Source organism: Oryza glaberrima, chromosome 3 (assembly GCF_000147395.1).
Source record: "Oryza glaberrima chromosome 3, OglaRS2, whole genome shotgun sequence".
In the NCBI taxonomy this organism is placed as follows: Eukaryota; Viridiplantae; Streptophyta; class Magnoliopsida; order Poales; family Poaceae; genus Oryza; species Oryza glaberrima.
Window position 1 is genome coordinate 3553674 of NC_068328.1, and position 26376 is coordinate 3580049.

Genomic DNA, 26376 nt, shown 5'->3' on the forward strand with positions numbered 1-26376 from the left:
TTTATTTACGTGGTGGTGGGTGTGTACACACCAAGCCGTTTGGAACCTTCCCATCCTCCCACTCTCACGTGCCAACCACATCTTCCGTTTTGCAAAACCATGTTCACCTCCTCTCGAGGTCCATTTTTCTATGCGATCCACTTGGATCCGTCCATGATCCTCTGCTCCTTTTTTCTTCTCCTTTTCCCATGATAGCCGGCGCGGTTGTTAGCTGTGTGTGTGATGTGAAGAACGTTGTTGCTGCTACTATACATGTGTGCGTGTGCGGTGACAGATGGTGGAATGTTTCTGCAGGTGGTAAATAAATAAATAAAAATTATGCGCACAACTCACTATTTATCTATCGTTGTTACTCACGTCGTCCAGATGGTTGTCAAGTGTCAACGCAACAAAACAATTGGATCCGTACCAACAAGGCAACAAGCCAACTGTGTACATTCATCATCTTCTTTCGTACTCCCTCTGATGTTTGTATTTATTACTACATCCATCCTATAATAGTTGCATTTCTACCATTTAAATTTTTTCCAACAAAAATATATTTTTTATAAGATGTGACACAACAAAGGAAATGTGTGACCCAATCTTCCTTTTAATTAAGTTTGCATATGGAATGTGTTCTTCAACCTTCATTTTAATCAAGTATACATATGAATTATACACATGTAGTGTAGTTATTAAATAGGGCTATTGTGGTAAATTATGTTTGCTGTTAATCTGTTTCTAATTATTACCAAATTTTAGTAAGGCTTTAAATTGAACATGTCTAACGCTACCCAAAATTTGGTCAAAATGTGTTAGGGTTAAAAGTGGTGAACAAGCCTGTAATAATAAATTTTCTTTGGCAAAATTGGTTATATAGCATCAAAAGTTTACTTTTTTATTTTATAGCACCGAAAGATACTGGTTCACTTTAACACTTCCGTCAATTCTCGATCGTTTTCCATCCGCCTTAATCGCTATTGACCCAGCCACGCACATGATATGACGTTTCTACCTCTCACAAATACAAGTAGAATCCATGGCAATGAGGGGTAGAAATATCATATCGTGTGCGTGGCTATGTCAATAGCAATCAAGGCGGACGGAAAATGATCGAGAATTGATGGAAGTGTTAAACATGAAAATTAGGTGAAATTTAGGTGCTATTAAAGTGAACCGGTATCTTTCGATACTATAAAAAAACATGAAATTTCGATACTATATAACCAATTTTGCCTTTTCTTTCCCTGAACAAATGAACTCCATTATCCTGACCTTTTGAATTGAGAGAAGTTGGGTGAACCACTTAAAAAAAAGAAGTTGGGCTGAGCCCGAAAGGTATGGTCTTTGTGTAGCCTGAAAAGCTGAGAATATTTTTGCTGGGCTGAGCCTGGAACTAAGCAATGTGAGCATAGCAGCTCAATAGCTAGAGACTATGGACCAAAGGAAAGTGTCCCCTTGTTGGGCCTGGCTTAAACTAATAGTACTGTTTTCTCTGTTATTCCTAAGAGTAATATTACCTCTAATTTCATGCATACCATGTAATAGTAAATTAAGAGGTAGCATGTATTAAAGGTTGTCTCTAACATATAATCCCTAATAACTTTAACTCAAAATTTTTATTGGAGTTTGTGTATGGACTGTTTCTTGCATGAGGGATAGCACTTTCTTCTCTTCACACTTTTCTCTTCCAACTCACCATTTAGTCTTATGTGATATCTTGGAGTTTTAGTTTCGATGTTCATTGCTCTAAGATTTCCAATGGCATCGTAGTCCTATTATGTACTGAATGTGCAGTATCTACAGGCTACATATCAGCTTGACAATGGATGAAATTACCGTTTCTGTTTGACACTTTACCAGCTCCCAATCTCCCATCAACTCACATTATTACTGTTTGCTGACACTTTACAGTCTGTATTAGAGCAAGAATAGTAATGGGCTATAAGCAAGCTATATGCTTATGTGGAAGAGAAAGATAAAAAAAAGTGGGTAGTGTTGGCTCTCATGCAAGAGCCAAAAAGTGGGTAGTGTTGGCTCTCATGCAAGAGCCAGCTCCACACAAGCTCCAAAAAATTTGCATTAAATTCATAGAGTGAGAAAGAGAGAGAATGGAAAAAATAAAGTTAACCTTATAGCTAACCTATTATACAAGTTAGCTTCAACATTGACTTATAGTAAGCAGTGAGCTCTGGTATTAAACTTGCTCTTATACAGAAGTTGAACTTGTTGTGTGCCTAAAGTTGCATGCGTATATCTATCGATGTGCAAGTGCAACAAAAAGGAAGCTCCAAAGCCAGCGCCCTGCGAACAGGGTCCTAGAATCAAGGGGGACAGGTGAAGCAAACGAAGAAAAGATGCAACAAAAAGGAAGCGTGATATTTGACTAAGAAAACCACAAACATTGCTGAAAAGGAGTTATCTTCAGCCACAGTAGTTCTCACTACTCACTAGGTTACCAAGCAACCGAATTAAGCAACTTTGCAGCATTTTGATCTCAAACTAATTAAAGCCGCTCATACTTACAAGATGATCTAGTAACATTTGATTTTTTTCCCTCCAAAACCCAGGCTCCCAAGTGAGTGTGAATGTTCCAAAACCATTCATTTCAGAACAAGAATGTTCCAAAAACTATTTATTTGTTATGCTTTTTAGGTCAAGTAATTGACAAATTCAATCATACCACCCTTATCACCTCACTAGTTTTATCTCCCCAAAAATACTAAACCCCATGAACCCCAATCCCCATAGATTAGTATCCAGCTCATCCATCCACTACTTAAATTAGGAATACTTGACAGAATGTTTCTAGCTAATTAACCACACTCCCATTGCCAGTCCAGAGCTTAGGAGCTTCCTCACATTGCCATTGCCATGGGGTGCACCACCTCCAGGCAAGCCCGGCACGACCTCCGCCATTGCCCGTCGCCGCTCGCGCTGCCGCGGTGCCAGTCGTTCCCCGCCCGGTGCGCCGGTGACGCCGGCGTCCATGTCGTGCGGCTCACGTCGACCACGCTTGGCTCCCTCGAGGTCGACAAGGGCGCGCCGCGGGCGGCGGAGGCGCCGCCGATGAGGAGGATGGTGCCGCGCACGCCGACCATGACGCCGCCGAACGAGCCCGAGGCCATCGACGCGTGGGCGCTCATGGCCGGCCTCGAGGAGCACTCGCCGCTCCTGGTCCCGCCGTTCGCGCGCCACTCCTTCTCGTTCCCGATCACGGCGGTGCCCCCGGAGCTCGCCACTGCGTCGCGCAAGGTCACGCCGCTGCCGCTGGTGGAGAAGAAGAAGGCGTCGCCGGTGGCGCGTCCGCGCAAGGCCGTGCTCTACTTCACGTCGCTCCGCGGCGTGCGCGCGACGCACGAGGACTGCTGCCTGGCGCGCGCCATCCTCGGGGGCTACGGCGTGCGCGTCGACGAGCGCGACGTGTCGATGCACCGGGGATTCCGCGACGAGCTCCACGGCCTGCTCGGCCTCGGCCGTGGCGCCGCCCTCGCCAAGTGCTGGGCGCCGGCGGCGGCGCCCGCCCTGCCGAGCCTGTTCGTGGACGGCGAGCTCGTGGGCAACGCCGACGAGCTGAAGCGGCTGCACGAGGCCGGGGAGCTCGCGGCGAGGCTCGCCGGGTGCGAGAGCGCGGCGCCCGGCGAGGCCGCCGGCGCGTGCGAGGCCTGCGCCGACGTCCGGTTCGTGCTCTGCGGCGCGTGCTCGGGCAGCTGCAAGGTGTACGTAGACGACGGCGACGAGGACGACGAGAACCCATTGGACGGCGGCGGCGGGGGGGGATTCCGGCGATGCACGGAGTGCAACGAGAACGGCATCGTGAGGTGCCCCGTCTGCTGCTGCTGAGACGTGACGGTGCAACGTGGCGCCACTTGGGTGTGGTGCTCGTGATTTTGTGAATGATGGTGTGCGTACGTGCGTGTGTGTGTGATCGACGGTGTACGATGATGATGATTGTTGAAATTCCGTTTGTAGCCAACGGCTGTGATCGATGCAACCAATGCTTGGTGATTCATGTGATGTTCCTGAGCACAAGTGATTTCTCCATGAGACAGAACCAAAATTCAGACGAGTTTGCCTCAAAAAGAGGCAGAATTCAGATGATTTTTGGGCTAGATCTTGCCGGCCACGACGGCGGCGAACTGCTTCCTTTACGCGTGAACCGGTTGCCTGCGTAGCGGGTTAGAGTTGTTGGCAATCATCGTAGCAAGCTAGCACTAGCAGCAGCAGACAGTAGTAGCATAGTAGCCTTCGTTCAAAGCCGGCGCCGTCAACAACGGCGTTTTAAATGGCAAAGCGAGCCACAAGAACAGGACAGTTGGAGCAAAACAAGGCTCTCCAATCAAAATTTCAAAACGGACCCACCCTAATCTCTAGACCAATCATCATCGTCTACTCATCTACTACTAGTGCTACATTCTTTTGATTGGAGTACTGCTCAACATCTCCAAATTTGGATAGAAGAATTTATAGCTGAAATTAACTAGAACTCCCTCCGTCCTAAAAAAAAAGACAAACCCTGGTTTCCGTGCTCAATATTTAACCGTCCGTCTTATTTGAAAAAAATATGAAAAAAATTAAAAAGATAAGTCACGCATGAAATATTAATCATGCTTTATCATCTAACAACAATGAAAATACAAATTATAAAAAAAATTTATATAAGATGGATAGTCAAAGTTGGACACGGAAACCCATGGTTTGTCTTTTTTTTTAGGACGGAGGGAATACTACAAAGTTTAATGTTTTCTTTAAAAAATATTTTAAGAAAAGATTTATATTTTTTTTGTGAAACTCACCGTTTAAAAGCTTACCAAGCACGCAAACAAAAATCCATAATAAAGAAGAACATGGCCATAATGTAATTGGCTAGAGTTGAGCAGCTCATCTATTAATCCATTCATCTTCAGCTCTTTACACATACCTTGAGTTTGCTAGAGCACCCTGTAGAATCATGTGATGATTAATCTTAGTGATGAATAAATTGTCAAAGGTGAATGTTTTGAAAAATACGGTGAATACTGAATAGTGTTTCCTGTCAATGAACCGTGCATGTTGGTACTAGGTTGTCGTTTACACTCGGTGAGGCACGCCGGTCAGTCTGGAGGTGTCCGGGTAGCCCGACGGTCAGACCGGTAGACTCCAGGAGGGAGTCAATTTCAGATTGTTTTCGTGGAACTTCTAGATTGCTTTATCTTTATTACTTTTAGATGGTTTATATTCGTATATGATATTATTATGTGTTAATGTGAGTCAAGTTAGTGCGAACTTGTACTCGGATATGGAGTTCCTTTATTGTTCATGTGCAAGTATTGCTTCAGGCCATAGGATTATAGCCAGTGATGGATCAGGACTAGATTTGGGAGAAGTTAAGGTCTATAAGGTCAAGGATATCACGCGGGATACTCAGGCTAGAGAACAATACACGTGCATGTGAATGTTTCCATATAGCATACACGTGGTGTTGTGTGTGTATGTAAAAAGGAGTCAAATTTAAATTTGAGTTCAAGTTTGGAAAGATTGAAGTGTGGAGTTGTATGAGGAATGTTGTTTCGCTGGTTTGTTAAATTTCCTATGTTTAAGAGTCTAGTTATGGTTGGATTCGCGGATATGGACAGCCACATTGTGGGTATAAATCGAAGAGAGATTGATGCTAGAAGGATATCGATTTTTTGAGAGAAAAAAAAAGGTTTGCTTTGAGGTTTTAATCCTAGTTCTAAGTTGAGAGAGAGAGAGAGAGAGAGGTGATTTAGATACATTTTGTAAACACATATTGATGCAATAAAATTGATTTACCTTCAAGAGTTTCATCGATATGTGTTTTTCTAGATCCTGACGATTTGTCCAGGGTTCATTGTGCGGTCTAACCGGCGGGTGGTCACACCGACAGCAGGGAGGCGGTCCAACCGGTGGCAATCTGGCGGTGCGATTGGCGCAATTTCATCAAGTTTGAGGGTAATCTTTTAATTTTGCTAAAAGTTTTAATTTTTAGTGTTCGAACCATTCACCCTTCTCTGATTGGTTTGGTTGTAGTATTTGATTCTACATACACAAAAGTATTACACAACACAAGATGATGATGATGATGATGATGATGGAAGCTCACTTTTCACTTAGTTCACTGCACTTCTCCTGACCATTCATTACACGCTAATTACCAAGCACACTGCACACACACACACAACACAAAACAGTTTTACAGTTCCATATTATCTGCATGATCTGCTTATTCTCTTCTACCGAGGTGGCAACAAAGCGTGGGCCCCAGCTGCAGGGCCACCTCACCCCTTCCTAATTAACAGCCTTAATTAATTAATTACCCTATGTAAAAAAAAAGAGGGGGCGCCTTTGATCCATTGCAAACGAGAACTACAAAGCTCACCACTTCCGGCGGCGCTGCTCCGGCCACCGCCGCCGCCCGCAGCCGGCGGCGAGAGCGGGGCGGTCAGTGACCGCCGCCCATGCTGACCGACCGGAACTGGCGCTTGGAGATCTTGGGCAGCAGGAATATTCCGGCGACGCCGCCGATGAGCGCGAATCCCGAGGCGAGGCCGAACGCCGGGATGTTCCCCTTCCCGAACAGCTCGTCCCACGGCCCGGCTCCCAGCGCGATGACCACCTGAGGGAAGAACACCACGCAACCATGAATCCATGAGCATTCAAATTCTAATAATCCATGAAGTATATCTGATTCGGTTTCAAGGGAAACGGATTAGAATTTGGCAGCTAATTAACCTGAGGGATGACGATGGAGATGTTGAGGACGCCGGTGCAGAGCCCTGCAGATCGCCATGGATTAGACCAGCATCCAAACAACACCGAATTATGTCAAGAAAAGCTGCAAGAATGTTGGGATTCATACCTTGGCCACCCCCTCTAGTGGCCGCTAATTGCGCCGTCACTGCGAAGGGAACACTGTACAGAACCTGCGTCGCGCAAATTTTCAGACAGTTCATCAGGATAAGGCATTCTTGAGGAAATAATTTTTTTTAGCAATGTGTTTAAGTTGAAGTGTCAGTGATTCTTACGGCGAGAGGGACTCCAAGAAACGCAAAGAGGACGAGGCAGACAGCCTTGATGCTCTTGTCTGCAGTGATGGCTTTCTGAACAGTTCCATGGAAGTCCTTGAGTGACCAGAAGCTGATCAGTGCAGTTGCAGCCATGGCGATGCAGACGAGGAAATTGCTCGTCACCCACACCACCCTTGGCCCGACTTTCCGGCACATTGGTTCAATCAAGAATGAGCTGAATCCTAGCACAATCTGCACGATCAGAAGCCCATGGTTAGTTGCTGCCAAAGAACATGGCTTGAGTGTTAAAGATTTGACAGTAGTTGTGGCAATCAGAATTCAGAAACCAATCAGATCTTACCGAATTCAGTAGCAGGCCAAATGCACCTGCCCTGACACCCTGGTTGAAAGCCTCGATCTGAGGATCAGTTCCCTTTGGGTCACCGTGGTAGATCTCACGGCCCATCCAGTCAGTGTCGTAGAGGATGAATGGGAACCAAGACAACTACAAGGACAATCATATCATAGAAAAGGTAAGTTACTATAAGATATAACTAAGATATGATCTAGTAGCAATTTTTTCAGTAATCTGAAAAGTTCTTTTTCTGATGTATATTGCATACCCAGGTAAGGCCAGTCACAATAAGCACAGAAGGCATCCCAGTAGGTAAGTTCCTGAAGCCTTTCAACACTGCTAGTGGCCCAGTGCCTTCAGGCTCAGCTGGCTCGTTTGATTTTGTTGGGAGGGCTGCATTTCCTTTGAATGGAACTTCCTTGGCAAATATCAGAGTTATAACCAAGCACAGGGACAGGAAAATCTGAAAACAGGGGAAAATGACCAAACAAGAGCATGTTAGGCTGTGAAAAAAAGCAACCAATATGACAGGGTTGAAAAAAGAGGAACAGCAATACAATATGTAAGTTAAATTACTCATACTCGCTAAAATATTTTCAGTATAGTACTGTCTTATTACAAAGACTAATATTAGCACATTGTTAAAGTATTATCAGCAGACAGTTTATGAGGTAATAACAGAACTTACCACAGCCACCAGAAATGCACCTTTCAAATTTGCACAAGCTTCACAGCAAGCTCTTGTTTTAAGGAATGGAAACCACCTGCGCAATTAATTAGGGAGAATGCAACTCAATACTTGTAAACAAATTTCACCTTCTCTACTAATGTAATATGAATTTCACTTGCCTTCTTTCAGAAAAGAATGCAACTGAATAGACTGTGCTAAACAGAAAATCTGTATGAAACTGATACATAAGAGTAACTTACTTGTGCCAATTGTTTGTGGAACCAGAGGAGTATCCTAGGATGTTTCCCATTGCCATCCAAGAACAGAAGATGGAGTTAGCTGTGCCAGGTCCATGACGTCCTACAGAACGAAAATTAGGAGATCAAATCCAAAATCCCACTGATACCAGAAGCCCAGAACACAAGGGCAACTTTTTTTTTTCTGGAATCAATCAAGTGTTAGTGAACTGTGGAAACCAATAAAAATTTGGTAGTTAACTCTGAAAGACAAGGCTATGAAAAATTACCTGATAAATCAGCCATTAGAGCACGTGCTGGACCCTAGAAATTGCATTGCAAAATTTTAAGATTTTTGTTATGATTCTTTGTACAAATTTCTTTAACATGATTATTATATAGTAGGCACTAACCTGCACAGTGTTGTTGGAAAAATCAAGAAGCCAGAATCCCAGGACATATACAATAGCAGCATGCCACCGTGATCCATGGTAGACACTGCATTACATGGTGTATCAGATAACTGTTATCTGCTAATTATGATACGCAAAATGTTCAGTTACCTGCAGTCTTCCTTTGTATCACCCATGGCGTATCCAATGTCAGCTGAAAATCCAATAACTACGACCTACATACATAAAGTGCAATGTCAATATGAGAGAAAATTTGGGGACTTCAACTTAAGGAATAAGAGTTCAAGGTTCAGTGGTTCTTACAGCCAAGCATATCAACACACATCCTGTAAGAATATATGGCCTCCGTCTTCCCCATTTTGAGGTGCACCTATCACTGTATAGACCCACGCATGGTTGAACCTGCAGGATTGGGAGATGATAATGGATCAAGAATTAAAAAAAATATGACTTGTACACAAACATTTTTTTATGAAAGCTTATGAATTATGACAGTATGATCTACATTACACATATCAGAAGCTACAGAAAATGCAGCTTCAAACTCTGATAGATACAGGAGTTCAGGATACCCAAGTTTTTGTTGTAGTGAAGACACTAAAGTAACTTGAATTTACATTGCAGAAAGTACAGATTCCATAACATGAATTAATTTGATTTATTTTTTTTAAAAGAGGGCAAAAGCTTTGTCTCGTATATATCGATAGAGCAGATAATTTGGTATTGTTACTTACCACCATGCCAGCAATAGGACCACAGAGCCACATGAATGAAGTAAGAGCATGCGACAGTCCGAGTGTCTGTAAATAACAGAGGTTAGAAAATCAGTTGTTTTGGCTTATAAAAAAACTTTGACTGTAATCTACTCTGACAATAGATGATCATGCTTCATTCCTTAAAAATATGACTATGTTTGTTGAATTTGCTGTGTCAACAAGATCTGCATCACTGTGGAAGATATTCAGAAACATCAGAGAGCGTGTACCAGTTGCAAAGAGTGATCACATATTGATTACCACACAATAAATTTTCCCAGAAATTTAGCAGATGAAATATCCCCAGCTCTGTTGGTCTGTTGGTTCCAGGATGCATTGCCTTGCATGCTACAACTAACAGCTATCTATCCAATAACTTCAGATCACACTTCTCTTTCCCCCATGGCATGAATAAACATACAAAGACTGTTCATCGTTCTATATATGTTCAGTCACTAAATTAATTTCACTTGTCAAATATAAGAAGAAGAATCTTAATAGTTAAAATGGCAATGCTTGGATGCTAACATAGCACCAACAGTCTATGGGTACATGATGATCTGCCCTCATTTGCCTATGCAATCGCTCTGTTGCAACTGTGCCACAGTCCACAGGACATATATATCTGACCTAGAATTTCCTTGTTTTACCCCTTTATTTTTCATGTGCACGGTTAAAGTGGGTTGGAGTTGCCTCTACAGCAACCATCTTTATGGCACTTGGCTCGAGAAGGCTAAGGTAAGGATAAACTTCCCCAGAAATACTTCAATACAACAGTAGGTAGCTAGACCTGATGCATGGACCATCAGGGGTGATGAACTGCGTATAATGTTCTACAGAAAAAGTACAGAACATTTTGGAACACTTTGTTAATTAGTATGGACTGATACAAAGAGGAAGTGAGGAGCTGTTTATTCCTGTCCCCTGCTGTTTTTTGGTTTTCCCTGTACAGACCCTTTTTATTCCCCTTAATACAAAAGTGCGCTCCTTGCGTATTCCCCAAAAAAAGAGCTGTTTATCTCCGCTATAAATTCTTCAAATAAACGCCTGGAAGGACTGAGATTTAAGTTTAACTACTAAGAAGATCGTCTTTGTTTAGAATATTTGATGACAGAGAGGCAAATAACCAATACTCTATCTCTCCGGTAATAAATATTTGATGCTTACGATAAAATTCGGTCAAAATTTTAAATTTCTGACCATTAATTTTGTACTATAGTAAAGTTATAAAATCGCTCCACTTGCTCTGTCTTGAAATAAAAGTGATGTTTTTCATGGAGACTGGGCTGTGTTCTTTTGTAATGATTGAGAACCCTTTCTCCCGGTACACAAAATTGAGCGGTAGTTTAGCACATAATTAATTAAATATTAGCTAAAAAGACAAAAAATATATTAATATGTTTTTTAAACCATATAAATTTTTGGTAGAAACACATCGTTTGGCAGTTTAGGAAACATGTGTACGTCAAACGAAGGGAATAGAAGTTAGGAAATGGAAGAAAAGAACACATCTTAAGGAGGGAGATGAAGCTAAATGAAGGATGATTTATAAATCTAGCAGTAAGAATATTAGTTTCATCTTGCGGTTAGTATGGAATAGAGGGGAGGCACCCGTCATCTGCCTACCTTTAACTGCGCGCGGAGGAACGACAGATTAATTCTCCATTATTACCGCTCACTTTTGCCCTTGTCTGCTTATTTTGTTTACATCTCTAGCTATTAGTAGCTATTAACCTAATACGTGGTTATTACAAGAAGGATAAGGTGAGTTGGAGCAGATGTATATTTTTTATGGCACTGTAGAGCATCTGAGGTAAAATGGAATTTTAAAAAAAGGAGTGTCATATCTGAGATAAAACGGAATCAAACAGTCTAATTGAGGTAAAATGGAATCAAACAAGGAGTTGAGAAACGTGTCAAGCGTAAAGTGAATCTCGGTACAGTAGAAAGGACCGGTACTGATGCTAAGTGTCATGCTGGCTAGCCTGATTGATCCAAAGTGCACAAAAAGAACTTATAAAAGATTTTGATTCTTATATAGGTATACAGATTCTTCAGAAAAGAGGCAGAAAACGCCGACGTTTCATAGAGGAATCGAGAGGATATGAATCCTCTAGTGACAACAAAAAGAAAAAGGAAAAAAAAAGGAAAGGAAAAGGAATAACTACAAAATGACAAAAATGATAGCTAGTGCATCAAATGCATATTTGGCCACATGTATATAAACACACGAGCAAAAAAAATTACAAAAGGCATGCAGATTGAATTTATTACGGTACTTTTAGACACTAGCCAAATCTACCGTTCAAACAAAAAAAAAATAGATCGCACCCCACACATGAAGAAAAATTTCCCAATCTTTCAAGATATATATATTTTTTTAACGGCTCACACCAAACATTGCGAAGTTAATATTGATAAAGTAGAAAAAAATTACAAGATTACAACCTTTAAAAGATTGTAACCAGGACATATATAATCTACTACCATGAAACCTTGCAGATTAGAACAGCTAGCACGAGCAAAAACTCGCGAACAAAATCAAATCCACACGTGAGATACTTGTATATATTTTTTTGCAGGATTATTCAGAGTTTCAGATGCATGCATGAGAGTGTGCAAAATACACAGGAGTACAGTATATATATATATATATACCTGGACGTAGGGGGTGAGGAGGGAGAGCTGGAGCGCCCACCCGTACTGCACGCCGCCGGCGACCATCCCGGAGAGGATGAGCCTCCCGAGGCTGATCGGCGCCGCCGTCTCCACCGCCGCCGCCGCCTCACCGCCTCCCCCACCACGCGCGCCGCCGCCGCCGCCGACCCCGACCGACAGCTCCAGCCCCCCGCCACCACCGCCGCCGCCTCCTCCGGCCCCGCTGCCGCGAGCCATGGCGGACGCGCCACGCACAAACACAAACCTGCACACCCCTGTGTCAGAGGAGGAGAGGCCAAGAAAGGAAATCGAGTGGAGGAAGTGAGGAGCGGCGGAGACGTAGGAGGAGGAGGGGGAGATGGAAATGGAAAGCCGCGCGAGAGAGGAGGCGCGTGCTGGATGGGAGGAGGAGGAGGTGGTGGTGGGTTTGTGTTTGGAGAGACGAGAGGCGAAGCATTTAAAGGGAGGGAGAGGGGGAGAGAGAGAGAGAGAGAGAGAGAGAGAGAGAGAGAGAGAGAGAGAGGAGGAATATAATAAAGGGTGGTGCACCTGCCAACTGCTATGCTCACCAACACTTTGTACACACCCAGTGTACATCCCCCTGCCTTTATTATTTCCAGTGCAGTAATAACTTCAACAATTATTGAAATGAAAATGGAATTAATGGAGTTAGTATCAGATTAGCGACACGCTTGCCGAGCTTCTAGACGGTGCGATTATTTCAGCGGGAACGACTTTCTGTAGGTGAATTTAATAGAGGAGTGTGTTAAATCCACTCGATGTTGTAATAGCTGGTTTAATTCGTTTGTACCGTCGAATAGTTATCCAAAATCAATTTTGGATATTTAAATGAAAAAAAACAGATCCGAAGTATTGGACCTACTGGCAAATAGGAATTTTGCTATATATAGGTGTGCGTTCATTTATAATGGAGTAGCATGGAGTTTTATTAATCCAGTAAATGTTTTCATTGATTTAATTAATATAATGAATTTCGCTTGAGGCCATATTTGTTAAACGCTTTTATCTCCATCATCATTCATCCTACCAGTAAAGAGCACCGGAGATCGCACTTCATTTAAATATATGTCCATGTTGGATAAACCATAGTTTATTATAGTGTTCTTTTATATGTTTTGTGGGGAATTTAGATTGTTTAATATGGCATACATATCCATCCATCATTATTATATTCTAACACAACTGGATAAGTGTTCTAAACTATTGTAGAATAACTTTGTAGTATGATCGATCTTGTGGAATAAAAAAAGTCTGACAATAACCTTTCATAAAGGAATATGAATACCCATAATCAACGCATCAAATCATTCACGGTGTACGCCTAGCGAATTCGTTGGCGAGTGCTCGTGCGGCCGTGGGCTCGCTGTGATGCATGCATGGCTCTCTGGCTACGTCGAGATAGCGATTAGTAGCAAAATTAAGCAAGCCACTTATTAATTAATCCTTGGAGATATCATATGATTAAGGCATTAATTCGTACGTACTCGTCGTCAGCGTTTTCTGCAAAGTCCACTACAGTTTTTTCTTTCTTTGCTGAAAATGCTGATGTGTTGGAGATGGAGTGACGTGCACAACCTGCCGCCACGTGGATGGTTGCTGGAGCCTGCGTGCATCTTAATTTGAACAAAAAAAAAGAGGAATAATACATCAATACATTTTCGAATTTCAGTTCTGCCATTGACCAGTAATACACATGTCGGCCTCACATTTTACCCTGATCTTAGTAACGGGTGGTCGCCTGGTCGGTCACTGAAAAAAGTTCAGGAAATTATAGTCAAACTGAAACGAACATATTCACTCCTTAAAAAAACTAAATCTTTTTATATATTTGTGATATTGTAAAATAGCTACGGGATAATGATATAGATATATATAGTGATAAGGGATAGATGGATCGAGATATGGAGTTGTGCTTTCTTTAATTTCCACTACTTGGGCTACCATATTATGGTAGTTGGTATGAAAAGATACAGAGCAGTACAGTGATGTGATCAATGACATGTATATCTCACATGCTCCCATGTTGGAGTCAAATTTTGCTAGACTAAAATCCAATTCCAAGCAGTCCCTAGCCAAGAACAAACAAAATTCAGTGAGGTCACTGCTGCACCAAGGACTGCATGCATGCAGGAGAAGGGCATTTTCTCTTTTTCTTTTGGAGACTCGATTCAATTCGGTCGGTCGGTCGCAATGGTCAGCTTAATTAAACGCTACTTTTAGACAGTTTGCATCGGGTTAATACAGTGTTCATTTCGTCGTTTTTGTCCCAATTAATATTTCCTGGCATTTGCAGTAGAGTATAATTCGTACTACTGAACATGCATGTTTTTTCTTCTCTGGAAAAAGAGAAAACCACGTCAATGGAGATATGATGCCGCGGTTTTGACATTGAAGTTTTCGGAAAAGGTGTGAGATATGATATTGTTCTTGTTGCACACACCTCCTAGCTAGCTAGATGTCTGACGGAGTTGTAGCTAGATGCAAATATATGTGCATGGTAAAGTGTTGTGCAGATATAGAGCTATACATGGGCTATCAGATAAGAGAGAAAAATATCCAAGTCCATGCATGCAGATATAAGGCTATGCTTCTCGATATCTACATCTACAAATCTGCAGTGTGGACATTCAATTCCTTCTGAAGCATTCAGCTGGAACTCTATGGGAACCTGCACATTGATTCCCTAAAGCGATACTCCTATATAGGAGTATGCAGCAAACCTACACATAACCCATACTACTGGAAAAAAGGTGGCTTGTCTAACTGATGCTGTAAAATGAGGAGATGCAGCCAGATTGTCTGAATAATTCAGTACCGCGACAGTGACAATTTGTTCTGTGCCCGGCCGGTGCAGTGCAAGCGAGGAATGTCTCTTGCTTAATTAAACAATTCACTCAGATAGCTGCATGACATGATCCAAGTCAACGGGGATTGGAAGGTAAAGAAAGACGGAAAGTCTCTTTCTTTCTCAGATGCGTATGATCAATGAACAACTGACGACGGGTTGGTCAACCACATCATCCATGCATCCATCCGTAACACCAAGATTTGGCATACCGAGGCTATCGGGTTTGCAATACCGAGGAGTTAAAATCGATCGAAATGGAATGGAGGAATGGTCTGCCATGCTTGCATGGATGGATAAGGAAGAATCAACGTGGCCAATTATGTCCTCGATCGCAGGGCGCGCTACCGCGACTAGCGCGTGTGCTCGCCGCGCGCGCGGGGGGTGACGCTTCTTCCTTCCATGCAGGTACTCTTGTAGTGCCATACATGTGCAGTATTGTTCACAACATATCGACTCACTGACAGTCGATTCACATGTCAGTGAGTAGTACTGCACATATAGTATTATAGAGGATCTCGATTATCCTTTCTTGTATTTGCTGTTAACTCCTCTAGCATTCGCGGTTGGTTTTAGAGAGCAACAGTATATATTACATTCATAGTGTGTTTCATCCAAGGTAGGCGCAGTGCCACGGGTGAATTGAAGTTTGAGAGTGGCTTTATAGGTGTCAAAGTAACATCTGCAAGCCACGTGAAGGCCCAAAGAAATTAAAGTAGGTGGTCCAAAAGGGAGATGGAGAAAGAGCGCGGCGTCTCAGGAAATTCACAAACGAGCATGCTGCAATCGACCATGGCCCACCACCGACAGATCCGGTAGGCATTTCGTGGAGCCACTGCAACAGAAAACCTGGTGCCATAGTCAGATCTGGAGAACACTTGAGAAATATGTCATCGTTAAGGAGAATAAGGTCATGGCCATGGGGAAGCTGCCACGAGGAGGAGGACTTGGCAGTGGACGAATCCGATGAGTACTTGAGGATGCCAACGCAGCCAAGGACGTGTCAATTGAGGTGGACAAAGATTAGTGGAGGCGATGATAACCGGAGATACCAAAGACATTGGAGAGGACGAAGACAATAGTGCTGGTGAGGGTGAGGAGCCACTGATTATGGGTTGGGATGGTCGGCGCAGACTGGGGGGCTATGGAGATTGGGTTGCGATGTTTGGCGGCAACAGGCTGGGACATATGACGGTGTTGGGGCCGAGGTGGCACGATCGCAATGGGGTCATGGATATATAGGGAATGGGGAAATGAGGAAGGGAAAGTGTGTTTGAGTTGTTTATAAATTATTTCTTTCCATTAAGGGGCTAGCTACATAATTTTAGACGATTGTGTAACAAAGCAACTTAAGAGACGAGATAAATAAATTGCATGATTATTCCCATTACCTACCCAATGAAAGATATATATTGTAAATTGGAAGATGGTCGTCTACCATATAGTTATCTAGTTGAGAATATGTTTATTTCTCATGTTTATCCCGCTCTATCTACACATGGAACTTTGTATGAATCCTCGTAGTACTAAGTAGTGCCTTACAAGCTAGCCCTACTCCTTATTTGCACAAGATCTATATGGTTTACCAAACCGGCATAGACACCATATCATTTTCTATCAACCATGACCATCTTTAAAAGCCCTAGGGCATAGGTATACAGAGAAATAACTGAGAGACAACCCATTCGGTTCTTGTCACCAACTACGAGAAGCTTTTGTACCTACGTTTACACGTGTCGCACACACGAGAACCAAAAAATATTCGATAACCGCAAAGATACGGAGGGCTATGAAGTTTTACTAGTTTATTATTCCTTATTAATAAGAATTTGATACACGTGATACGACGACGATAACTTACTACTAAGATTTGTGGATGTCGTATTTTTTTTCTCATAGAAATACAAAAACGTATCACCCACTTTCTACAATTGGTCTTAACCGTACCTTTGGATCCAAACCTAATTTTTTTTTCTTTATGAACAGAAAAGATTCATTGTATCTCAAGTTGGAGGTCTGCTCGGGAGAAATTCGAAACGAAACGTTTATTGTGTTGAAGCGTGTAACCCTAGAGTTCCGCAAAAGTATGATCGATTCTTACCATCAAAAAGTCCTTTAATTTGAATGTCTCTGATAGGTCCAGATCCTATACACCCTTGGATCTTTTTTCCTTTGAGAACTATACACCCTTGGATCGAATTGGTTTTGGCCGAAGCATATCGAACCAGTGAGGCAGCCTATACCTGTATGGCCTGTATTATGAGCACAGTGCAGTGATGTTGGCTTGATGTGCTTTTTGACCGCGTGGAATGTGGATGTTGGGAGGGCACTGATTGATGGAAAGCCAAAGGATGCTGTAAGAAGTGCTCTTAGGATCGGATGCTGCAATCATACAGAAGACTTTATATATTATCATATACATATATATGCGTCGTGTACATGCACCTGCCACAGGGTAGGTGTTGTCAACTTCAGACACGCCCCTATATCCCACTGGCCTAGATCCATCCACGATTGATATACCCTGCCAGGTGATCGTGTTACCCCATTCTTCTCTTGAACATATTCGTATGGTCGATCGATGGATGTGTACGCAGACGCAGAGTGTGTGGGGGCGCGGCCTTTATTCCTGCAAATCTCCTAATCGCTTCGTACGTCGTCACCGTGCGGTGTGTGTGACAAATATGACATGCCTGGTACTAGCTGGTGCCTCTCCTGCCACGGCGCGAGATACGTACGTACGCGGGCGGGCGGCCGGGGACGCGCGCGCGCGCGGCGGACTCGCCGACCAGGAAGGCCACACGTAGCCACGTTTCTTCGTACGCGCGCCGCGCGCGGCCGGTTGGGTACGTAGGCGCGCGGTGGGCTTCACTTTCACTGCACCGGCCGGCCTCGCTCGCTTCGTCACCCCGACCCAAAATCTCCCGTGGCCGGGCAGCCGGCCCGTGATCCCGCGCGCACCGTTCCGGCGTTTCGGCCGATCGACGCGGGAGCGGGAGCGGGCGCGCGCGTGGTCGGTGGTCGCGCGGGCGCGGAACCGCGGAGCCCAGATTTTCTCCCGTGACGGGCCGTGTACCGCTCGGGAGTGCGGGCGGACCGAATTTTTTATTCATAATAATTAATAATGCAGAAATTAAATATATAATAAAGCAAAGTCAATTTTTATGAAAATAGGAAGGACGCTATTGCATAGGGCGTCCAGGTGTGGACGCTGTTGTAGACAACGTCCAGATGGGGACGCTTCTTACAAGGGCGTCCATAATGCTGCAGTTGAAGACCTCAAAGAGCCATCCAATTCACTGGACTAAGATTGGACTTTGGATCCAATCACATAATGGTCGAACTCTACCTCATTACTCATATGCATACTATTGTCTCTCGTTGATTGCTTGCTTGCCGAGCAGGCACCGCTCTCTACCTGATCTGCCAGACAGGGTCGCCATCCCCCGGCCCTCCTTCAATGCTTCCGCTGTTCCGCATGACGGACACTCTACTCGGGGTCATATGTGAATAGCCACCACTTTTATTTTGAGATATTTGATTAGTTTGGTTTTTGTTCTGGTCCATTGTTTACTACGCATCGAGCTCTCTGCTGACTGAATCTAGCGAAGCGGCTGACTGAATCTTGAGAAGCGGCCGCCAGATGAACTGCATGCGAGGTCTTCGATCGATGCTTTTTTTTTCCTTTTGCAACAGGCCAGAGATTGGAAGTCATCGGGCAATAGATGATCTGATAGAAGGAGGATGTTTGCGTCCTACCCTTCGTAATTTTGTATTCTTTGTAAGCTTTCTATTGCAGAATATATACACCTGAATACCAAGATCTATGAACTGAGCATACTTGCTCGGCCAGCCACCTGGAGTGAGGCGATGCCTGGACTTGCTGTTAGGAACCAAGAGGGGCGGACAGACGACGCAACACAAGCCGGCACGAGTGGGTTATTGTTCCAGCATGACTCAACCAGAACGTGGATAGCAGCTGCGACCTCCCGGCGTGAAGGCAGAAAGCGGCGGTGTCCTCTCTGGATTCGAGAGCCTTCGAGATGAGTTGAGGTGAACTGCAACGGCAGATTCCTGACGTTGTGGAGGCGGAAACCGGAAGGCGGCTGTTGCAGTCTCCCAGAGTCGAGGTGAACGGCGGGCATGGCAGCACCTTGCCCGAGCCCTGCACCAACATTGGGCCCGAGGAGAGGAGAGTCCACAATGGCACCTCTCCGCATGGCGGCATGGGCGCCCCAAACCGAGCCTGGACGTGCTTCGGTACAGCATCCACCTCTGGACACTTCTTAGAACACCGTCCAAATCTAGACGCCCTTTGAAACAACAACATTCATCCTATTTTTACAAATTCAATTTAAGATTTACCACTTATTTAATTCAAGACTTATTAATTACTATAAATAAAAAATTCGGGCGGGCAGATAAGGGTCCAATTTAATTTATCCCTCAACCATAAATATAAGATATCTTTGTTCCCAACTATTAAAAACCATTATAAAATGATTTCCTCGGTGATTTTCACATTCATTGATCTAGTTCAACTGTCTAAAGTCGGCATATGGGGCCCATATGTTGAATATTTTTAAAATGATTTCCTCGGTGATTTTCACTGACGTGGCTCATTGGCCTAGTCAAACCGGTTAAGTCAGCATATGAGCCCCACATGTCAGTGTGAGTATTTTCAAAATGTCTTCCTCGGTGGTTTTCACTAACGTGGCTCATTAACCTAGTCCAACCAGCTAAGTCAGCACATGGGGCCTACATGGCATCGATCGTGAGTAAATGGCATGCGGCGGAAGCCACTGACGATAGAGGCGGTGGGGCGAGCCAAGGACGACGGGGACTTCAACAACGCCCTCCGTCGTGCCACGTCTCTCAACGGCGGCAGTGTCTGGGCGCAGCAAGTCGCCGTCTCGCCTCTAGGCCGGTCCATCGTCGCTCCACCTCCAAGCTGCAACGTTGCTTCGCCTCAAAAGCTGAGCCACCGCTGCTCCACTCGAGGCCAGGCCACCACCACGCGTCAGGAGCGCCCAACCACCACTCCGCCTCGAGGCCACGTTGTCGCTCCGGCTTCTGCCGTGCCATCGGTCCACCTCAAGGCCAAGTTGTCGCCGCTTTGCTTGAGGCTAGGCCGCTGTCACGCGTTAGGGCCTCCCAACCGTGGCTTTGCGTGGGCAGTCCCGACTAGAGGAAGTTGGGGAAGAAGATTGGTTGTGCCAAGATTCTCGTCGTACCTATCTCGATGCACGGCGCTCGGGGAGAAGAGGAGCTATCAACGAAGAAGAGGGACAGAGGCAAGCTTGCTTTGTCCCGCCACATCGGATCTAGCATTTGGTGGCTAGCTCGGTTGGGGATGGCATCGGACCGGTCCGCCCCGTTGTCCTCACCACGATCATCCTTCCCTCTTCCTCTTTCTACTCCATGTCAGGTGTCAGGGGTGTCGGGCGTCGTCTGATGTCCAGTGTTGGGGGTGTTGGGCGTTGCCTGGTTGCTATCGGGGAGGAGGAAAAGAAGTCATGCGCTGGCCCATCCATCCTCTCGCCTCCCATGCTTTACGTCGTCGATGGAAGGGTGCAGCAGTGGTGGCACAGAGCGCGGACAAGGAGTGGAAGTGTGGAACGCGCTCCCTACATCCTCCGATGCCTTCCACTGGCCCACCATGCCATCACCGTCTCCACCGCCGGAATTGTGCCGCAAACAAGGAGGTGCTCAAGACAACCGCTCCTCGTCGGGGCACCGCTTGACACAGAAGGCATGCGACGCATCGGGTTACTGCTGCTGTCACCTAGTTGGTGCTCGCTGTCGTGCACCCCATGGCTATTGGCGATAAAACGGGTAGAGTGAAAGCGGGGTGTAGAAGGAAAAAGAGAGAGAGAGAGTGAGGGGAGTATGACAAGTGGGCTTTACTTTATTTTCTTTTGATAACTGGTATTTCACGTAAATAAATACTACTATCAATATTGTTCCGAGGGTCAAATTACACTTGTTTCTATACGATACTCCGCCTCCCCTCTCCACGTCGCGTGCGTCACACCAGCGCGTAGCCCAGATATTCTCCCGGGCCGGCCCCGTTCACCGCGCGTGGATAGAGGCCGGCTCGTCTGCTCCTCGCGGGCAGATCGAACGCACGGCCCATCTTGCGGTCGGTGTCTTGTCTCCGCCTCCGGCGCCGCTAACTCTCGTCGCGTAGTCGCGTGCGTCGACGCGTCACGCGCTGCTTTTTCACTAGGCGGAGTTGCCAACTTTCTGAAAAGCCTCTCTCTGCACCAAAAATAAACACCGTAAAATCCCAACGATAAGACAGCGGCATATGCACCCGTGCAGCAAAAGCTTCTGGTTGGTTTGTTGCTCAACACTGGTAGTGGAGTAGTGGACTAGTGGCATGTGTGCACGAGGGTTATTGATCTTCTCTTGATAGAATACTTCACTTGTACTAGAGCTACCTAGCGCCTAGTAGCCTAGTTCATTTGACCTGCAACGATAGGGTGGTAGTGCCTACTGGGTGCGAAGTGTAGGGACGACGACGACGCCGGGAGCCTGGGGAGCACGGAGGATAGGATAGCAGAATCTCTAGGGTTCGTTTCTAAAATGATGCTACCGATACTAACGAATCATCTAGCTCCCGGTTCTTTCTTCCCACCTAGAATCAATTGAAAATCTTATCGGCTCTGCAGCTAATCATATCCTTTCAACGGCCAATGTGATATTTAAGAGCAAGTTTAATAGTATAGCCTACTATTGACTCCAATTCATCTATAGTCAATCTAATCGTCAATTTATACAACAGTTGCTTACTATATTATTAATATATAATCTCATCTGTCATACATACACTGTATCTTGGAGTCCATGCTGCAACTGGTTACAGATCTGTAACCCACTGCTTTTCTATCTCATCTTTTATCTTATTAAAATATGTTTATAGCTTGACTAATAATCTACTATTGTATCTGCTCTAAGTTACAATCTCGGCTAGGCTGGCACGGTTTACTGCTACCAGATATTTCTTCACAGACTGACCAAAGGGTAAATCAAACAGGCATTTTTGTTTTTTTTTTTTCAGCTAACGAAATCCTTTCAACGGCCAATGTAATTTTTAAGTTACACGCTCGGCTAGGCTGGCACGGTTTACTAATTACTGCTCCCTCCATCCTAAAAAAAAGACAAACCTGATTTCCGTGTCTAACGTTTGACCGTCCGTCTTATTTAAAAAAATTATAAAAAAATTAAAAAGACAAGTCACATAAAATATTAATCATGTTTTATCATCTAACAATAATGAAAATACGAATTATAAAAAAATTTCATATAAGACGGACCGTTAAAGTTGGACATGAAAACCCAGGGTTTCCCTTTATTTGGGACACGAAAACCCAGGGTTTCTCTTTTTTTTTGGACGGAGGGAGTACTGTACTACAGATATTTGGCATTAGCAAATATGGAAACCGTGCTTCCAAAGTGTAAATCAAACTGGCATTTTTGTTTTTTGCGGCAAACACGGTACAATATGGAGCAACCGAGCAAGTGTTTGTGATTAAATGATTAATCAGTTGGCCATGGACTGATAATTGCGACGCTTTTGTCGCTCTTGCACAAATTGAGAGCTCGCATTTGTAAGATACTTAGGAAATAGAGAGAGAGGAATCTGGCATTAGCAAAGCACCCTGCTGCCAAACTGAAAGACAACTCCTAAGAATCTTCCTGTGCCAAAAGGGGCAGCAGTGTGTACATTCAGCCAGCGCCGAAAGAGGCAACTCGCTGGCAATTCCTAAGCCGGCGAGGTTGGTACTATACTGTACACATAGCAGCAAAAAAACACACAAAAAATGGTACTGTATTAACTTTGCACGAATCAGGATGGATTTTGATTAAGTACACAAAAAAGATTGATCTGGTTTAGAAGATGACATGACAACAACATTACATTACTTATGAACGTAGAGTGAATTAGGAATCCCTGCTCCTCCAGTACTAATTAAGATCACTCTCTAAGCTACAAACATTCCGAGGGTGTGTGCGCGCTGATTGCCCAGCAGCAAAAGACAATGTGGCGACGACGGCCGCCGGCGGCTACATCAGAAGGCTGCGGATGATCGCCGCCTGCGCGCTGCTCATGTCGGACGTGGCCAGCAGCTCCGACAGCCTCTCGCTCAGGTCGTCGACCTCCTGATGCAAGCTCCTGATGTAGTTGCAAGTCTCCTGCAGAACCCTCGAAGATGGCACCTGGATTTGAAGAGAAGATTTCTCTGTCAGCTCTTGAGATTTGGTGCTTAATTACAATTGTTGAAGGAAAAAGGAATGCAAAATGATGCGATGCTTGGATTGTTTGACATAGTCGATAAGTCGATTGGTAACATCAGTTCATATGATCTTCAACTTCTGCTTAGGAATTAGAAATAAGGAGCATTCAACTTGCGCTGCTATTTTTCTTTTGCCAAGGCAGTAGGTGTAACAACCGATCATGTTCTACCCCCATCTTAATGTGGTCAAAGCTAGAGTGAACGGTGAATAATGCTAATCTATTATAACTAGAATAAATTCGAGCTGTTATTTAGACTGGGAATTTGTGGAGCAATTAACCATTTAGTGCATAGAATTACATACTCTATCATTGCTCCGGAGTCGAGCCTCGGGGAGGAGATCCTGCAACTTGGATACAAGATCGCTGATTTGCTCGTCGGTGATCCTCGACGAGCCTGACTGCCTCGACCGTGACCTCCGGCTTGACATATCGGCCAATGTAGGTGGCAGCAATCGATCTCAGCCAACGTAGGAGAGATGTATGGGAGAGCTAGCTGTTCTTGCAAGAGAGACGCGCAGACAGTGTCTGTTTACGGTTGGCTGGCGTAAGACAAAGTTTGAGAAACACAAGACAGCCGCACGGGAGAAAGAAATGGGTGGCTACTGGCGTGTTAAATAGACTACTACTAGCTGCAAATAGAGGAACCTGATGAGATCAGGCAAGAGGGAGAGTGAGAAGGCGACTTGGAGGCCTACACTGTCAGAAAGAACCACGCAAACCATGTTACTTGGCCTACAAAAAATGTGTGGATTAATTATTATTTTCCCCCACATTTGATATTTAATAATATATATGTATATGAAAAAAAATGGTGAGGCTACATTTATTGATGGATGGCTTTGTATCCATGTCTAGGATTCAGTATACAGCCATGCATGAAGCATACACCTCTTGTCTTCCTAATCAGGACTAGGAGCTCTTTTTTTTTTTTGAACGACTCACACAAGACGGTGCGAGGTTCTATTGATAGAGCAGGAGAAAAATTACAAGATTACAACCCTGGAAGGTCGTAACCAGGAAAAAGGAAAAAAATATACCACCATCCACACATCAACAGTGCCAACACAGAACCAAGAAAAGGCTAGCACCGGGCCGGCAGCCGCTAAGCGTGACCGACCGCCTCTAGGCAAACAAAGAAACACAGCTGAGATCCCCCAAAATCCAACCCTTACAATCAACACAAAGCCCCGCTCTATCCAAGTCTTCAGGAGTCAGGGAGAGAGGGTGAGAGAGAAGAATGGAACTCCTGTCCTTCTAAGCCCTCCGACGTGGCCAATTTGTAGAGACTAGGGCGCCGCCACAGGAGGAAGAAATCTAGAGAGAGTTTGCACCAATTGGATGGGGGGTTTCAGCTAGGGGATACCTAAACGACGTCTCCAAGGAGAGAAGCGACGAAAACACTGCCGCCGTCGTCCGTCAAGGTCTCAAAGAGAACCGAGACTGGACTTTCACCCAACGTCCACACACGAGGGATGAGACGGCATGATAACGCCCCCAGAAGGGGAATGACGCTTTGAGCGTCACTGTTGCCGGCCTGGCTGAGGCTGGGCTGGGTTTTCACCCGCCGCTCACCACCTGCGAGTCCATGGCTGGCGCCCCGATGCTCCACACTGTCCAACCTCTGCCGACATGTGGGACCACTACACCGGCACCCCCCGCCGGCCAGCCTTCATGCGCCGTAGACCGTACCGCACCCACTGGTAGCTCCTCCTCGCACCGTGTCGGCCTCCTCCACTGCTGGCCACGCCTCATCGCGCCAAGCTAGCCTCCCGCCACCGCCCACGCCTCCTCGCGCCAAGCTACCGCCAGCTGCGCCTCCTCGCGCCGTGCCGACCTCCGCTGCCACTAGCCCGCGCCTCTATGCGTCGAGCTGGCCTCCGAGCACTCCTACCGCCGCTGCCGCGCCGGCCAAATGTGGTCTGCCACGCCTCCCCGGCTAGCCGCCCGTGGCCGTCCAGAGGAAAAACAACGCAGGGTGAAGCAGTCAACAGGACTTGCTTCCTAGACAATGTATAGTTATTTTGCTTATAGTTTAATTCATATTTATATAACTAAGCTACATGGTTCTAAACACCTTTGATACCAAACAAGGAAAATAGAATCATGAAAGTCTCTGTCCTCTAGAAACGTGCTCCTGTGTCATATAGAATTACTATGCTTGCTGATGAAACCATCAGTTGATGACCTAACATAAGTAACCGGATCAAGTAATTTTAAAGTGCTGATTACCTCATGATGTGTATCAGACTCAGCAGTGTCACGATGCTGGCTGGTCTCTTCTCCAATCATCTGGCATCCACAGCCCATGTCTTGTGGCGCCTGATAATCAATACAGGCATGGGTCACACTGTAGGTGTTATTACTCCTTAAACTATCAGGGAGAACGAGAACCGATATCAGGGCAGATGCATCAGGTCCCTGCACTGCCATTCCTGTTCTGTTGCTCAAGTTAGACCTGATAACAAAATACAGTGAGCAAGCTTTTCAGTCAGTTACATGTTAAACAATGGGAACAGAGAATAAGTATAAATATTTTATGGCTATGGTATCCATGTATTGAGGCTTTAAAACATAACCTGTAATGGCTTTTGGGAGGTTACGATTTGCAACAAATTAGTCTTGGCAACATTTAGCTCTATATGCAACTCTAACAAATGTTCAGCATTTAATTCTGAATATCATAGTCATGTAATCTCAGCTTCCAAGCAACTCTAACAAATGTAAGGTATCTGAATATTTGTGGATCTTAATTACACAACATTTAGTTCTGTATGCAAGGAGGGCTAGATGCAGGGGACTATATGGCACCCTATATTCTCTTCAAAATATATATATATATATATATATATATATATATATATATATATATATATATATATATATATATATATATATATATATATATATATATATATATGGCACCCTATATGTTTACAAACTTAATAGTTATTAAGTATTATGTATAGATCTTGAAGCAAATGAATCATTCCAGGAAACAGTTGCTGCACAACTCAGAGCAATCATTCAGAATTTGACCAGTCAATGCATCTCTCCAGCAGGTAAAGTGCAACTACTGGGTGTATTCCAAGTGCTTTCTTCATTTAACAACAGCTGCATATAAGAGATGTTATT

General features: G+C 44.7%; 3 protein-coding genes across 4 annotated transcripts; 1 reads left to right on the forward strand and 2 right to left on the reverse strand.

Annotated features, from left to right (window-relative positions):
* Positions 1-2675: 2675 nt before the first annotated feature.
* LOC127768657 (uncharacterized protein At5g39865-like) lies at positions 2676-3966 on the forward strand. The gene has a single exon (XM_052294277.1). It carries the CDS (start codon positions 2857-2859, stop codon positions 3823-3825), a length of 969 nt encoding a protein of 322 aa, XP_052150237.1. The 5' UTR covers positions 2676-2856; the 3' UTR covers positions 3826-3966.
* A 2105-nt stretch (positions 3967-6071) lies between these two features.
* On the reverse strand, positions 6072-12517 carry LOC127768207 (sucrose transport protein SUT1). Of its 2 annotated transcripts, XM_052293744.1 has the most exons (14): positions 12077-12517; positions 9398-9463; positions 8967-9065; positions 8814-8878; positions 8664-8748; positions 8541-8574; positions 8275-8374; positions 8033-8108; positions 7613-7807; positions 7351-7494; positions 7008-7241; positions 6842-6905; positions 6715-6758; positions 6072-6598 (listed from the first exon to the last, which is right to left on the reverse strand). In XM_052293744.1, exons 1-14 carry the CDS (start codon positions 12311-12313, stop codon positions 6425-6427), a joined length of 1617 nt encoding a protein of 538 aa, XP_052149704.1. In that variant the 5' UTR covers positions 12314-12517; the 3' UTR covers positions 6072-6424. The 2 variants fall into 2 exon arrangements, with proteins under 2 accessions (XP_052149704.1, XP_052149703.1); XM_052293743.1 differs by having other exon boundaries at positions 6715-6905.
* Positions 12518-22768: 10251 nt separating this feature from the next.
* Positions 22769-25549, reverse strand: LOC127768091 (transcription factor ILI6). Its single transcript, XM_052293614.1, has 3 exons — positions 25474-25549; positions 23547-23976; positions 22769-23165 (listed from the first exon to the last, which is right to left on the reverse strand). The coding sequence occupies exons 2-3, from the start codon at positions 23670-23672 to the stop codon at positions 23013-23015; spliced, it is 279 nt and encodes a 92-aa protein (XP_052149574.1). The 5' UTR covers positions 23673-23976; positions 25474-25549; the 3' UTR covers positions 22769-23012.
* Positions 25550-26376: the final 827 nt, after the last annotated feature.